A 15,430-nucleotide genomic window follows, 5' to 3' on the forward strand; every position below is an offset into this window, starting at 1 on the left:
TTGGAGAATGTGAATGAACACTCATCTGGTACTTGCCCATGCAAATTCTTACATTACTGTGTTGTGGAAATCTCCAGTAATGATATAACAAGGATAATAAGATGCTCGGTATTCCACACCAAAAGCCATCAATAGTGAATTTTAATTTAGCTCCGAATAATTTTGAATTTCAGAAGAAAGACAGCACCTTAACACTTACCTTTATAGGGAAAATTAAAATTAAATTTGTATTTAACAATTCAGGCAGTGTTTACAACAGATATGATTTATGGAAGGATTGGCAATAGCTTGGAACAAGAAGCTAAGCCCTTTCACTCCTTTAGAGTAATGTTGCCAAGAGCAGTAGAGTCAGAAGACCCTTGTGCAGAAAGATTCATTTGCTAACACCTGTTACGCACAAGAAACTTTTGTTTTTATCATCTAGGACATTACTGGTTTTAGGCATAATAATATAAAGATACATAATATCACAAATGTTTTGGCTGTTTCCTTAGAAGTTATACCCTCTTTCGATCTTCCATGCAGGTAGTTGTTTTTCTTAGCAAAAATTACCTAGTGAACGTTCAACATTGGAAAACTCATTAATTACAGAACACTGTGGATCAGGCCTGTTGTTTCTTTGTCTAAATTGGAGATGAAGGAACCAACAGAGTCATTATCTCCAAAAAAGGGCATAATCCTCTTCAAAAGCCCTGAAAGAACATCTAGCTTAATTACTGTGGTTCAGTAATTTAGTTGAAAGGGTGTAGAAGCCATTTGAAGTCAGAAAATCTCAGGTTCCATAGTCTCATTTTTCAAATGAATCCAGCGTTTCTGTCAAGTTAGCTATTCTGGAAATAAAAATCTTTCATCTTTAAATGACTGATAAATTAGTGACAGTGCATGCTTTCCTGACGCCACTTCATTTGCATGAGCTAGTTTCAGTGTAAAGGGGGCAGTGGATATGTGGTGGTTGTTTACTTTCCAGAGTCTGTTCCTTCTGCCAGACTTGTCAGCAATGGTTGTGAAGCTGATTGCACAGTATTCCGATTTATGAAAAGTTTTAACGGAGCCCCTCAGCTCCTTTCATATGGGCACTTTTAGAGCATAACATATCTCGTCTGTTAATTGCATGGAAATTTGTCACGGAGATTTAACAGATGGGAAAGACATGTGGAAACTGTAGGGGAAACAAAAGTGTGCAGTTTTCTCTCTCTCCCCCACCCTCCAAAGTAATGAAACTTTTAATTTAAGCAGTCCCCTGGGTGCCTGGCTTCTCCTCTTGGGATTCCAGAGAAGTGTTGGCAGACAGTGCTGATCTGTAGTTGGTTTTGTAATTGTTCATTGCTGTTCACTAACTGCGTGCTGTTGCTATTCGCTACCATTGAGAACTGGATTCTCAGGACTTTTTCTTTGAGCTTTCATGACCAGCATTTGCTTACACCTGAGATGATTCAACAATAATCTCTCCCCACTTTTTGTGGGGGTGGCAGTTGTGTGAGGAATACAGACAACTGCACTGTATTGGAAATCAATACAATTAGCATAATCTAACGTCTGAGGAACAGATCTGTGTTTCAATGAGAGTAAGTCCTGACATCAGCTGCACCTGGTATTACATCTGACAAGCAGTTGGGCCTAAGTAACACAATACAGAACATGAAGGGGCAAATTCATCTGGGTGCAGTTTTTATCCCTGTACTGCATTATTGTTAGCTGGACTGTAGCGTAACCCTGTGGAGCTGGTGTATCTGTAACTGAAAGGAGATGAAAAAGGAATGGGGAGAGGCAGAACTTCACAAGTTGATTTTATCTGTACAAAAGCAAAATAGACAGCTAATGCTAATTATTGTCTATCCTTTGACATCAAAAGAGCAATGAGAATTTTTATTGATACAGATCTGTTCTGAGGGTCAAGTTCCATCCAGCAGCACATAAATCTGAAGTGGGTACGGACATGTTTTATATCTGAATTATGATTAGTTAACTGTAGAAATAATTATTCTGCAGATTGAATCTACAGTGATGCCATACCTACAAGTTCTTTCTGAATTCAGAGAAGGAGTGCGACAAATTGCCAGAGAGAAGAAAGGTGAGAGTTCACTTTTTCCTGTATTGTTGCACATGAGACACGGAGGTCGTAGGAATCAAACTGGGGCGAGTGAGCCTGCTGATAGTCTCTCTTTGCTTAGAGAACAAAAGTAAAGCATCTTTAAATCAGAGATGGTTTGAATATTTGCATCTCTGCTACCTGTCTCTTTAATCTGGGAATCTTTTACAGGCTGCTAAACTAATTTTCTTTTAATTTCCTAAAGAATCTAAAAGTTCTAGAATGACAAGGACTAGCTGTTGTTTCTCTAGATTAGGGCACTCCCTGCTTTCTAGGTATTAAAGTACCCATGATCTCTTTCCCTCGGGGAGCTTGCATTCTCTTAAAAGTGTAGATTGCTATACAAAGATACTGTCTCTGTTTAAATAGCCTCAGATGTTCATTCTTGTTTGTTAGCATAGTTGGAATTGCAGCTCCCCTGATGGTAACTGAGTGTTCTCTTTGGAGAATTCATCTGGGAGTTTGCTAGAAGTTGTTTTGGGTGCTTTTTTCTTCTCTGAAAAGCTTTGATCATGCTCTGTGTGTTGGCAGCATAACTATATAGTGTTAAAAAGGTGGTCCCATTAAGCCCTCTTTGATTTTACTGTTTGATTAGATCCTAATGGAGCTCTTACTATTTTATGCTGTTCCCTGTGGAATTTTACATTATTTTATTATGTATTTGATTCTTGTTTTCTTAAAACATTTTTACACTGAGATTTGTACTTGAAGGCAAAATAGGGCATTTTAAAAATATATAAACCATATATAAATAACCCATATATTATACAGAAATACAAAACTACTTGTAGTATCTGGTTGATAACCTATTCAGCTGGCAAAGAATCTGAACCTCATTTTGCTACTGTTTTAATTTCTTCTATGGACTAATAAGCTTACCTTAAAAGCACAAAACTGTATTTGTTAATGTGACTACTCAGCTATTACTGTCAAACTCCTGTAGGCCTAATTGATGCTGAGAAATATGCTCATTAGTTCCAACAGCAAATATTTGCTGTAATTTGATTTAATTCAAGAAGTCTGTCTATATCCTCAGCAAAAATGTGACCTTTGGTCTTGCAGTATTTAAATACTCATTTTATATGAGGCTTTTTTTCCTCTTGCTTTTCTTTCCTTTTGACCAGGCTCTTTTTTCCCTTTGACCAGGGAGGCACCTTTCGTTAAACTGTTTGATATATGGAAGCTGAGCAGTGGTTGGTAGGACCTGCACTGACATGCTACTGATTTGTTTCCCTGTACCATTAAATTCTGGCTTGCAGGAGGTGTTAAATTACTGTAAGAGTTGTTCTGATTAATGGCTGGGGATACTGCCTTTACATGGTTGTAAGTGGAGTTTCTCCATCATAGCCTAATGCTGACAGGATGGTGTTAAATATTAATTAACGTGATCTGTGTTGCTTTAAGTATTCTTAGAGGTTAAACAAAAAAGTACGCTGCTTCTGTAAAACCAGCAGAGTAATACAGATGTTCCCATCCATATACATATAACTTAAAAATGTATCTATGTTTACAAAACATTTCACAGAGTAACCGTTTGTAAAACTATGTTTTCTGGTAAGAATCCGAATGTATATACTCTACAGAAGTTTTGCCATCATCCAGAATGGTTAGCATTCAAACATTTTAGTAAAATAAATTCTCCATTTTATAAGCTTACTACTGTTCAAACAGGAGACCACACTGATCATTTGCAGTTGAGCCTTTACTTAATTTGTGAGTATATCTAGCAATGATGGTAAACAGAAAAAGGAAAACACTGTGCTAGTTGTACAAGGGAAAGAAATGCAGAAAGCCTCTGCAAAAGACGTCATGATCGGTTGGTCAGAGCATCTCTATGCTGCGCACTTGGAAGAAATGCTTTCTAATATCCAGTCTGACCCTGCCCTGGGCAGCTTGAGGCCATTCCCTCTGGGCCTGGCGCTGGGTCCTTGGCTCCAGAGACTCATCCCCCCTCTCTGCACCCTCCTGTCAGGGAGTTGCAGAGGGCCAGGAGGTCTCCCCTCAGCCTCCTCTTCTCCAGACTAAACCCCCCCAGTTCCCCCAGCCGCTCCCCAGCAGACCTGTGCTCCAGACCCTCCCCCAGCTCCGTTGCCCTTCTCTGGCCACGCTCGAGTTATTCAATGGCCTTTTGGGGTGAGGGGCCCAAAGCTGAACACAGGAATCGAGGGGCGGCCTCACCAGTGCCGAGTACAGGGGTCAGATCCCTTCCCTGTCCCTGCTGGCCATGCTATTTCTGGTCACTGTCCTCAGTGAGGATAATGGCTTATGTCTTGGGGCAGCCCATAAACAACCCCCCACCCAGTCCCTAAACAGCTTTGCTTTGGAGGTACCATATGCAAAGAACAGGCACGTTTCAGCCTTAAGGAGCACGGTGCTGATTCTTCAGGATGTCAGAAGATTGTCAGAGGATGTGTCCTTTCAGAAATAATACATGTTTTGTTACACATTTCCTCTTATTCTCTATCTTAATGGATTTCTTTTTCTTAAACTTTCAGTTATTTGTGATTTCAAATAAGTAAATATTTATAACTGAGCAGATGCTTTTGATGGAATAAGCAGTAGGTGTATCTGATACATTCTGGATACGATACGTGTAATTCCTTTGCTTAGGTTAGAGTCAACACCTTTTAGTGTTAACAGCCAGTGAGGTAATTGTATCCCTTTTTTATCTTAATGGCTTGTTTAGAGTTGCATCAAACATGTGAGCCACTCACTGTGTATAACTGCTCTGAATCAAGAAAAATAACGACTTAGTTCACAGCAACAAAAGAGCTTCTATAAACTGCAATGCTTTCCTATACAAAGAGAGAGTTGCAGAACAATACCGTGCAATGAAATGGGGTGGCTGTTCCTTTTATGGCATTAGGATAGTTGGTGCTCTGTTCACTGTTCAGCTCTCTGAGGCTCTGAGAATTATGGAAGAGATGAGGGCTCATATACTGGTATGTGCAGTGTTCAGTATCGTGTCTGGATGGTAGCTGCTACTCCCAGAATTATTACCTTTGAGGCCTCTATTACTTCTTAGGTTTAACCAGCTGAGAGCTGCTGAAAGGGAGAACACTTGTTTATTATAAGCACATGGTATCATCTAACCCAAGCATCTGTCTTGTCACACTTGGTAAGCGTTTCCTTCTAAATACAAGACTGTCTATTAAAAATGCCACTGAATTAAGTTTACAACAGCGACATAGTGAGTCTTCCTATGCATTTAATTCCTTTTAACTGTTCTGCTGCTTCTCAGGTGATACAATTTATCATCCAAGTAAATACCATGTGTGAAGATTTATTTTCCTCATAAGGTCTGATAGGATCTATTTCAGCTAAATCTTGGGTTCTAACTACTTGCTGTCGTCATAGGCTCTTTGATAAGTTTGCAAGAAAAAACCACGTTATTCGTGATGTTCAGAAAGACAAATCAAAATTCTCTCTTCTGCTTCAGCTAGCTTGCTTGAAAAAACAAGGTTGATCAGACTAGGTGGTAAAGATAACTGTCTGTAAAAACAGAGAATGTTTGGATTACAGTTGCTCTGAAAATGTATGTGTGGTTATCAAACCAACAAAATCATAGTCCTTAAAAGACACTGTTAGATGCAGCACAGGATATGTTAATTTGCAATTTTTCTAAAATAGGGCTCTTAACTCTTCTTATTGGAAATCCCACAGCAACCATTAGGATCCTCCTGAGTCACATACTCTTCTGCTATACCCTAACAAAATTGTTGCATCATTTCTGAATTGCCCTGCGTTTTCCTTCTGTTCCCCTTCAGAAACAATGAGGGTATCGTGGAAGAAACTTATGAATTTCATGTCCCTGCAGAGAAACATGCTTCTTTTCTGTGTAGCTGAGAGGCAGAACTTACTTAAAAGGTTTATCACTTTAAATAAAAGACCTTTCTCTGGCCTGTGTGAGAGAGTGGCAATTTCCTAATTGCATTTCAGAAACTATGTAGCAGGATAGAAGAATACTTTCACCAAATTTTATGTCATTAAAAATATTTTTCATGCTTTGTAGTAACTGAAGTGCTGCAACTGAGTGATGCTCTTCGAGATGACATCCTTCCTGAACTTGGTGTTCGGTTGGAAGATCATGAAGGTACCCAGTTATGTCTTGCAACTTTGTATGTAGATGTTTTTATTTTCATAAAAGTGGGAAAACAACCTGTCAAGACTAATCTGGAATAATCCAACAAATTTAAGGACTGCAAAGCTATAGAATATTGTATTTCTCATGTATGAGTATATATTATAGAACTCTATATTGGAATATATGTATAGAATACAGAAACGTACATTGTAATCTTTTTGATCATTTTGTATAGCACCTCATTTCTTAGTCGCTGTTGAGTAGTTACTCAGTTGTATGCATTCATCTTGCAAAAAGGAAAGAGTTACCATAGGGTAAATTTATCTTTGACTATTTGAGTTTTGGAAAATCATTCATCTGTTTTTGCTTCTTTAGGACTTCCGACTGTGGTTAAATTAGTGGATAAGGACACATTATTGAAAGAAAGAGAAGAAAAGAAAAAGGTTATTATTTTAACCATCCTATTTTTTTAAAAAATTTAAATTAATGTGTAAGCTATGAATGCTTCTACATTTCTTTGATAACTTGTAAGAAAAATCTTAACAAACTAGCAACAAGGAAAATAACATAATTCATACTAAAATTTGAGTGTGTTCGGGAAAAGAATTTTTGAAACAGTAGTTTCTTGAAAGTTTTTTCTGGGACCTAATGGAGGATCCTAATGAATACATCTAAGGCTTTTTTGTTTGTGGGGTTTTTTTTAAGATCTTCCTATAATTAAGGGATGTTGAGTATTGCATGCATACTGTCTTACCTCTCTTTTGTCTGTACAAATGAAGACATTTTCCATAGAACTAGACTGTATTTATCTGATACGTGAGAACAAAATGCACTGGCTAAATCTTAATTAATGTAGTATGGATGAATGAGATATTCAGGGTGTGGGAGCAAGAATTCACATGTTGCTATATAAAGATTGTGAATTCTAATTCACATGCATAAGGTCTGTACAGAAACCCTCCTTTTGGCACCTCCTAGCATTAATATTTGACTTTGTAACATTTAAAAGCAACACTTCGTATGTCTGTCTTCGGTTTTAACAACTAATAAAATTCCATCGTGACTAGAAATATTTGGAAGACTTTCCAACATTTCTCCTTCCATGTAGATGATTTTTTAGAAAAGGGAGAAGTGAAATGTACTTTAAGGCAATTCCAGGTGTTTTCGTCAAAAAGATATTTGAGGGCAGTTTGTATATAGCTGCTGGGTGGAACCTGCAGCTAGAGTATATTTTCCCTGGAAACAGTATTATGGTCAGTACTGGCAGAACCCTTGGAGAACTGATAGGTCTCTCCTAAGCAAGTGCAAGATGACATTTTTAAAAAAATTTTATAAGTTAGCTAAATTTGGATAGTTGTTTCCCTAGGAACACCAAGAGATACAACTGTTTCTGGAGAAAATGTAATGTCTTCACAGTTTGAGGCAAAAGCTTAAAATACCAGCGAAATACGGTCTTTTTTTAAAGTCATTTGCAAAAGATTTTCCCCATGAAATAGCAGGACCATTTCTCTTGCAGGCTTTGTAGGTATTCTTTTATATGTATACACTTTGCATGCAAAATGCATTCTGAACAGTTAAAACTGGTTTAACTGTGAATAAAAGCCAATGAAATGGAAGTCGTACAGTGGGAAGTATCAGACAATCCTAATTATAAGGCATGGTGGTTTTGCTGCAGGTCATGCTGCCAGTTCCGTCTGTAATTGGATATCCAGGGGAGCTAGCTGGCTCGGATTTGTAGAAAACAACCCAATGAAATAGTTACCTTTTACTCATTAACATTGCCTTTCATAGATTGAAGAAGAGAAAAAAAGGAAGAAAGAAGAAGCAGCCAGGAAAAAACAACAGCAGGAAGTAAGTGTTCAGATCCTTTCAATCTGGCTTTGAAGAAAAGTGTTAGCAGCAGTAGTCACGTGCAGAAAAGATTACATTAGAACACAGGCGCTCTGCCCGGCCTTAACTGGGCCTCCTTTTTTTTGTTTGTTTGTCTACAATTTCCTGCTCAGAATGACTTTGGCTTGCAGTTCAGATTTGAATTTTCAGCTCCTATTATAGAGAAGCCGTCTTTGAAAACACAACTAAAAGCTGCAAAAACTTCTTAGAACTTGTAGCACTTACTTTAGACTATAGACAGTATTTCTTCCTTAACTGCCAAAGGTAGTATCTTACATGCCTGTTAGAGAAGATTTTGCTTGTGTCATCTATTATTTTCTTCCCTTTCCAGTATTGTAGGTATGTGTGAAAACTTTTTTTTCTCTTTAAGAATCCACCTGTTCCACTCTGAAATGTAGAGTTTTGTAAAAATGCATTTTATCTCTGTAGTTGGAACTGAGATAGCTCAAAGGCTTTAGGCTTTGAATGAGGAGTAGACAGCCAGAGGAGATGAACTCGTAAAAAGAAAAGATTGTTTGCTGTGCTCATGATTCTTAACAGTACAGGAAATGCATTCCTGGGTTAAAAAATGAAGTAAACATTTAGAGAGCACAACGTACAGAGAGAAAAGCAGATAAATAGCATTTATAATCCATAAATTCCAAATAGCTTTTGCATTCTTTCAAAAAGGTGACTCCCTTGCATTGGGCATAAATTACTTGGAAAGGATTCTGAGATGTGGTTGTTTACAGATAAATGAAAGTTCAGTTTATTTTCAGTCCAATTACTTGCATCCTGATCCTGCTGTGACCTGCACAGAAACCTGTGCTTGTCAGCAGGAAACTGTTGATGAAGGGGGTTCCCTTTGCAGTGAGTTAACTGCTGAATATTCTTTACTTGTAGCAACTATTCACTTAATGTTTACACCTAAAACACTAAGCAACCAAATTATCAAAATTAAATCTAGTTTTTAGAGTATATAAGCAAGTTATTTCGAGTTTCTGCAGTATATCTCCTTTATTAAGTGGTTCTCTGCAGATTTAAAACACATTTTTTTCTCCCAGACAAGCACATCTAGGACTTACTGAGTTGCTCCTCACTGAAAGTTTCTTTTCACACAATAAAAAATTGTAAATTAAATTGTAAATTTGGTTTGCAAATTATAGTCTACTTTTCCTTTTGCGTATGTGACAGATTGTCAGTAATTAACTGTGATGTTAATGCATGTTTTATATTACAGGCAGCAAAACTGGCAAAAATGAAGATTCCACCACATGAAATGTTTAAATCAGAACATGACAAATATTCCATGTTTGATGAAAACGTAAGAGACTTTTCTCTAGATACAGAGTGGTTTTCCTTCCCCAGTTGTACATACTCAGTTGTATATTTATGTAGCTGATCTTGTTCCGGAACCTCCAGGGCAGTGCTATAGTGAAAGGAGGGAGGAGAGGAAGAAAATGAGATATATTAAATTTATTGCACATACATATTGTATTGGGGAGCAAGGTTGTCTGTTAGCCATCATTTCAAGGGTATTTTCATTGTACACTGCTCTCCTTTGGCCTCCCCTGCAGAGCAAAATTCCCTGTAAATGTTGTGGGTAGGAACATGCATGATGTTTGTTCACAGATTTATTACCCTGTTGCAAGGCAAAGAATTCACTTGCAAGTACAAACTCCCCAACTCTGCCAGAACTGATGCTATTCAGAGAGGTCCTGTGCTTCCTTTTAGGTTCTGCCCGCTGTTTTGCTCTCTCCTGGCAAAGGATCTCTGAAGGGGCTGTACAAATAACTTTGCTCTTGATTGCTCCCCATGAGGATCAAAGGTGTTACTCGGAAAACATAAAGCGCTGTTTCTTCAGCGCTTGATCCGGGACATTGATCCTGCTTCTGCCAGTCCTCTTCACCAGCACAAATTCAGGCCTGGGGGGCAAGCAAGAATGGAGAGTGTAAATACTGGAAAATACCCCTGCAAGCCAAGGACAATGTCCATAAAAACCCTCTTCATACTTTCTCCATTGAGAACACTAATCTCTTACTGCTTTTGCTTTAAGCCTTGGATTCAATATGCTACTATGACTAAAAGTGGTCTCTTAACCATCTGTTCAAGAATTAGTCATTATTCTCTTAACTATAACCGTCTGGAAGTTAGTTGTCTAAACTTCCCTTACTTAGTATGGGACAGAAAATAAATATGTCCTTTGCCCCTTCATTAACGAGGAAGGGAACATACACAAATAGTGAAGGTTAGTTGTCAAACTTCTAGGTGACTAAAATTAGTCAAGATGCACCCCATCCTCACAGCTTGTGATTATGACATTATCCCCTGTCTTATTAAAACATGATTCCATAAGGAGCAAAAGTAGTCCAAGATTAAATATTCTCTCTTTTTTTTTTTAATATTTCAGGGATTTCCCACACATGATACAGAAGGCAAAGAGCTCAGCAAAGGACAGATTAAGAAGCTAAAGAAACTTTATGAAACCCAAGAAAAGCTATACAAGGAGTATCTACAAATGGTTCAGAATGGAAGTGCAAATTGAAAACAACTGGACTTTTTTTAGAAGGCGAGTGCTGGGTCACCACTGAAGAAGTGAGCATCTACTGATGCTCAAATTTCTGTTTACACTTTTATGTGCAAAGTAAAAATCCTGTTTACGTGGATTAATAACGTCATCTGGAACGTCAATAAAAATCCATTCTTAAAAAACGCCAACTGTAAGAAGTTTCTTCACAACAACTGTAGCAGACTGAATGGTTGCCAGTTCTATTTGGGAAGGTGCTGCTCAGTCAGCAAATCCACGTAAGGATTCTTTATTATAGCTGTCCAGGCTTTGGTTAATTTCCCCTGCATACTGATCTCTATCTAAGATCCACTGTAGCTTGCATTCTGGAATATGTCACTGTCAGCAAAACCTGCTACTGAATGGGAGCTGAGTAATTTGTCCCACAGTAAGAACCGTATTTTCCAGATGACTTTAGTATCTTTACATAAGCAGGAAAAGTGGGTAGTTCCATGGTGATACTTACTCTAGCTGCTGTTATTAAAAACTCTCATAAGTGTACCCAGAACACTTTGCATAGTAGAAGCTAACAGTCCCTTTGTTGCAAAAGGGAACAGATTATCATCTTTGCTCAACCTGCAGCTGCAATCAAGGGAGTAAGTACAAGGCAAAAGCACCTGCATTGAACAAACAGGTGGGAAAGACATGAAGGGCTAATGGTGGAGGGTGGTGTGTTCTTGGAGCTATCCCTCCAAGGAAACAGGAGTGCTGCCAAAGTATCTGCATACCCAAAGTACTCAGTACCTAATTACTTGTTCAGAGCCATGGGGAATTACCAGAGGGTTTCTAACTGAGATAGAGTTTGTGGATTGGTTTGCAGTTAGGAAATACAGCTAGACATTGCTCATTATTCAAGACTGATGTTTTTATCACAGCAATTTAACCCCGAGTTAATAATCTTTCTGATGTAGTATGGTCACCTTGTGTCTGCAAGGACAGTTCTCTATTGCCTAATAATGCATTTCACTGGCAGCAGCTACTAAATGGACTAAAGTTAATCCTAAAAAATATCTCACTTTCTTCACAACTGCATATAACAGCTAAGTGTCCAATATGCAGAATTGTATCCACCAAGTATTCTTAAGCCTCAAGGTGACTTGCAGAAAGTCATAATGTGACACCTCTGTTCCGTCAACTCTTAGGTTCATGCTGTAACCATTAGGCTATGTTCCTTTCCTTAATTAAAACATATTTGCTTTATTTTTATATTTTTGTATTTATATTTATTCTTCTGAGGAATGAACATTACTTGGAGTAACAGAAAGCCCTTATTAGGGTTTGTCTGTGCCTTTGAAAACATACATAATGTTAAGGTCAGTAAAACACATGCATCTTGTATGCAGAAAATAAAACTTGTTGTGAAGTACAAGTTGTATGTGACCTCTGTATAGTGGGAAGAACAGAGATCTTATCTTATTCCACAACTGTCTTTTTGAAATATGGTTTACAAAGCTTTTACTTTAGCTTGCTATTACTAATTTAATTCATTTTGCATTCAGTATTTGATGATTCTGTTTATTTCTAATGAATTGTATAAATGCATGTCTAAACTGCACAGTGGTACTTCAGCCAGCGAGAGCTACAAGGGCAACTTCTCCATCCTTTGGCCCGTGAACAGAAGAGGATCAGTTGCATTTTTACACCATTTTAGATTCTGAACCCTTTCCACATCATCAGCGCATCGTTTTCTTCCCAGCGTGCTCCCCCAAGATGCACGTGCACTCAGGATATCCGTGAAGGGATGGGATGTGCCTAGGCTGCTCATGAAGTTGCTACGTAATGTCAAATAGTGACACTATTTTGCTTACAGAAACTCTTTTTTGGTAATATGAAGTTAGCACTTGCTTAAAATAGTTAGTATGTAACTATGGAGAAGACACTGTTAATCAATCCACTGCTGTCCTGGATTGTAGTTTATGACATCTGCATGATAACATCCTGGCTTTTGCCTCCACACACTGGTTTTTCTCCTCCTGCTATGTTTTTAGTAGAACCTCATCCAATTCCATAATTTATCTACTACATCAGTGTAGATGAATTTAAAAAAAAATGCCTTTTCCCTTCCCAAATGCTTTATTTTGTTTCTGGGACAACTCTCTTTGCATAGATCTTAGCATGTCAGATTCGTGTTCTCAAAGATTATCTTCTAGTCTTTCTGTATGCTTCCCGCATGCACCCACTGCTTCCTCCCTTGGTATTTTTTTTAAATTCAAAGTTAGTCGTGTCAGATAAGAGTCTGCTGTACTTACTGCCCCATTAAGGTCTTATTCTACCTCCAAAATTATTTAGCTTGTGCTTCCCATTTCTGTATTTTGTTTGACTGGCAATTTGATCATTTTAAACTAAAATGATTTGAAAGAATCCGTATCTGAAACATCAGTGCTGCTAAAGTCATCTTTCTCTTCTGCTACGGCATAAAAGCTTTCCTATCTTTGAATTCTCTTAGAACACAATCAAAAGTCTCCTAAAATCAATGGGATTCTTTTCATAGACATCATAAGGATCAGAGCCTTTGAAATCCCCTCCTCTTCAGGCTCACCTTGTGTCTTGGGTGAGCACTGTTCTTCCACATAGCTGCTTATTCTCTCCTGCTTTTTATAGTGCTCTGCTATCTAGTTCATGCATTTTTGAAGTTGCCTTCTTCAAGCAAGCTTGTCACTTGACTCCTCAGCAGTAAAGCCCTCAAAACCTTCCCATACTTGAACTTTTCTTCCCATACTTGAACTAGTGTTCCAGTTGCAATTTTCTCTTCCGACCTGTTTCAGCTGTCCTTGGAAGCCAGCATTGTCAGTAAGGAAAATGAATCATCTGTGAGTTAGTTGACAGGCCTGAGTGTTTTTTATTAAAAAAAAAAAAAAAGGCACACAAATTGGCAACTCCTCCTGTAAAGAAGCTGCTAAAATAATTTTACCTTGTTACACAAACAGGAAGTTAATTCATTCTCTCCAAATAAAAGAATTTTGCCCATATTCCAAGTTCCCTTTTTTTCTGAAAGCAGCAGGATAATAAAAACAATGACCTTGCCAAAGAGTCAGAAAAACAGACTTAGTCTCCTAGAATTTGTAACAAAAAAACAAATCTCCAGAGCTACTACAGATCGGTTACATCTATCCTCTCTGCAGCCACAATTTAGCAAAAACCAGTTTGCATAAAGTCCTGGTGAAGGAGAACTTGCTAGCCAACAAAGAATGCTGCAGCCAGGCCTGGATGCACACTGTTTAAGATGACTTTTTCAGGGAAGGTGTGCCAGTTGATCTGTGCAATCACTGAAACTGTGCAGCACACCCCCTTTTCCCTGGCAATCCATCAAGGTGGCACTTAGTGAATTCCACTGCACTGGCTCAGTGAGAGTGACCTGGCAACCAGAAGGGAATGAAACAGCAGTGCTCTGCGTTCAGTAGCTTAGTCACCTGTCTCAGCAAGGAAAAGGGACAGGACACACTCCACAGTTTTTTGGTTTTTTTTTAATTTTAAAATGGGTGTGTATGCATACACATGCTTGGGGAAGCCAGTCTGGAATGTAATTTTCTAAGCATTATGAAAATGAAAATCCCCACAGCAAAATGTAGGAATTTTTTAATATTTCAATTTTCTGGAATACAGACCTCCTACTGGTCTGTACAACATGGAGCTTTTTATTTCCCCATCGAAGAATTTACTCAGAGATGGCAAGGTAAGGTAAATGTGTGGTGTTTCTGTTTTTAATTGCACCCTTGGTTGAAGGCCAAACTTTGCAGCAGCGAATTCTGTTTCTGTCTTTTGCTCAGAGTGTGCCCTTCAGCCCTTCTAACGTGAATATTCACATTAACATCAGAGGTGAATACCGCTCCACTACAGAGAACAAGTTCCTCCATCACTCAGTTTGTCCAGATACTGGTAGAAAAAATCTGTGAATCCTTCAGTCTGGTCTTGTTGCCACCAATCTTTGCAAAGATTAAACTAGTGAGTGCTTAATTACATTTATGGTGCTCTTTGACCTCTTTATATTTGTTGTTTGCTGTTCCAAGAAACCACAAGATGCCTTTTAAGTGTGCAAATAAGCACACATACAGTACATACTTTCAGCTTATTTTTCTACGTTTTAAGCTAAGTTTAAACATTTTCAGGTGGTGGTAGTTGTTGGACCAACTTTAGCTCCCTCTTTAATTACACAATTTCTACCACACAAATATGGAAAGGAATTTTTACTGCTTTCTGTGATTTCACAGGACAATTTCTATACAGGACACTGTACTGCATGCACAGTACTTAGCGTGTCTCATGAGAGAACAAATTAATTGAGAAGCACATTAGCTACTTAGTACCAAGACTCTACTTAGCAATGAGCTAAGTTCTTCCTCCCCCTCCAGAAAAAGTCACTGATGAACTTTTATCTGTCAAATTAGGCTGTGAATGTCTGGCATCTCCCTAAGTGAGAGCAGTTTCATTAATACCCACCCCAGGGCAGAAGACACAGTCATTTTTAAAATGCCAGTTACAGATCTCCACCTAAGTGTTCTCTCCAGTGTCTAGTGCATCTGGTTGGCAGCTCTGCCAAATCCCTTCTCTCATTTTTGGTTCTCCAAACTCAAGTATGCTAGGCTGGGTGTTTAAATCAAGCCAGGGTGATTCAGCAAATGTCTTTTTGCAGCTCTCTGCAGGGTGGGAGCACCTGACAGCAAGATGACTCCACAGATTATGCCTTGTCCCCAGTCCTGAAGTTACCAACTGTGCTTTGAGAGGTGAGGCAACACTCAGCCAAAATCCCTTATTGATTATGGGAGATTAATGCCTTTGGAGAGAGGCACTGAAAATCCAAATGATGTAAGGTAATTTAAATATG

General features: G+C 38.4%; 1 protein-coding gene across 3 annotated transcripts in view; it reads left to right on the top strand.

Moving 5' to 3' along the window:
* CARS1 (cysteinyl-tRNA synthetase 1) overlaps positions 1–11,919 on the top strand; it is a 34,514-nt gene extending 22,595 nt beyond the window's left edge. Inside the window, exons 17-22 of one of the 3 annotated variants that reach the window (XM_074918006.1) lie at positions 1,990–2,071; positions 6,102–6,182; positions 6,549–6,616; positions 7,965–8,024; positions 9,283–9,366; positions 10,453–11,917. In XM_074918006.1, the coding sequence (XP_074774107.1) occupies positions 1,990–2,071; positions 6,102–6,182; positions 6,549–6,616; positions 7,965–8,024; positions 9,283–9,366; positions 10,453–10,587 (510 nt within the window). In that variant the 3' untranslated portion in view covers positions 10,588–11,917. Of the gene's footprint in view, positions 1–1,989; positions 2,072–6,101; positions 6,183–6,548; positions 6,617–7,964; positions 8,025–9,282; positions 9,367–10,452 lie in introns of all 3 variants that reach the window. The other 2 variants (XM_074918004.1, XM_074918005.1) reach the window with 2 other exon arrangements.
* The last annotated feature ends 3,511 nt before the right edge of the window (positions 11,920–15,430 follow it).

This window comes from Athene noctua, chromosome 14 (assembly GCF_965140245.1).
Source record: "Athene noctua chromosome 14, bAthNoc1.hap1.1, whole genome shotgun sequence".
Taxonomy (NCBI): domain Eukaryota; kingdom Metazoa; phylum Chordata; class Aves; order Strigiformes; family Strigidae; genus Athene; species Athene noctua.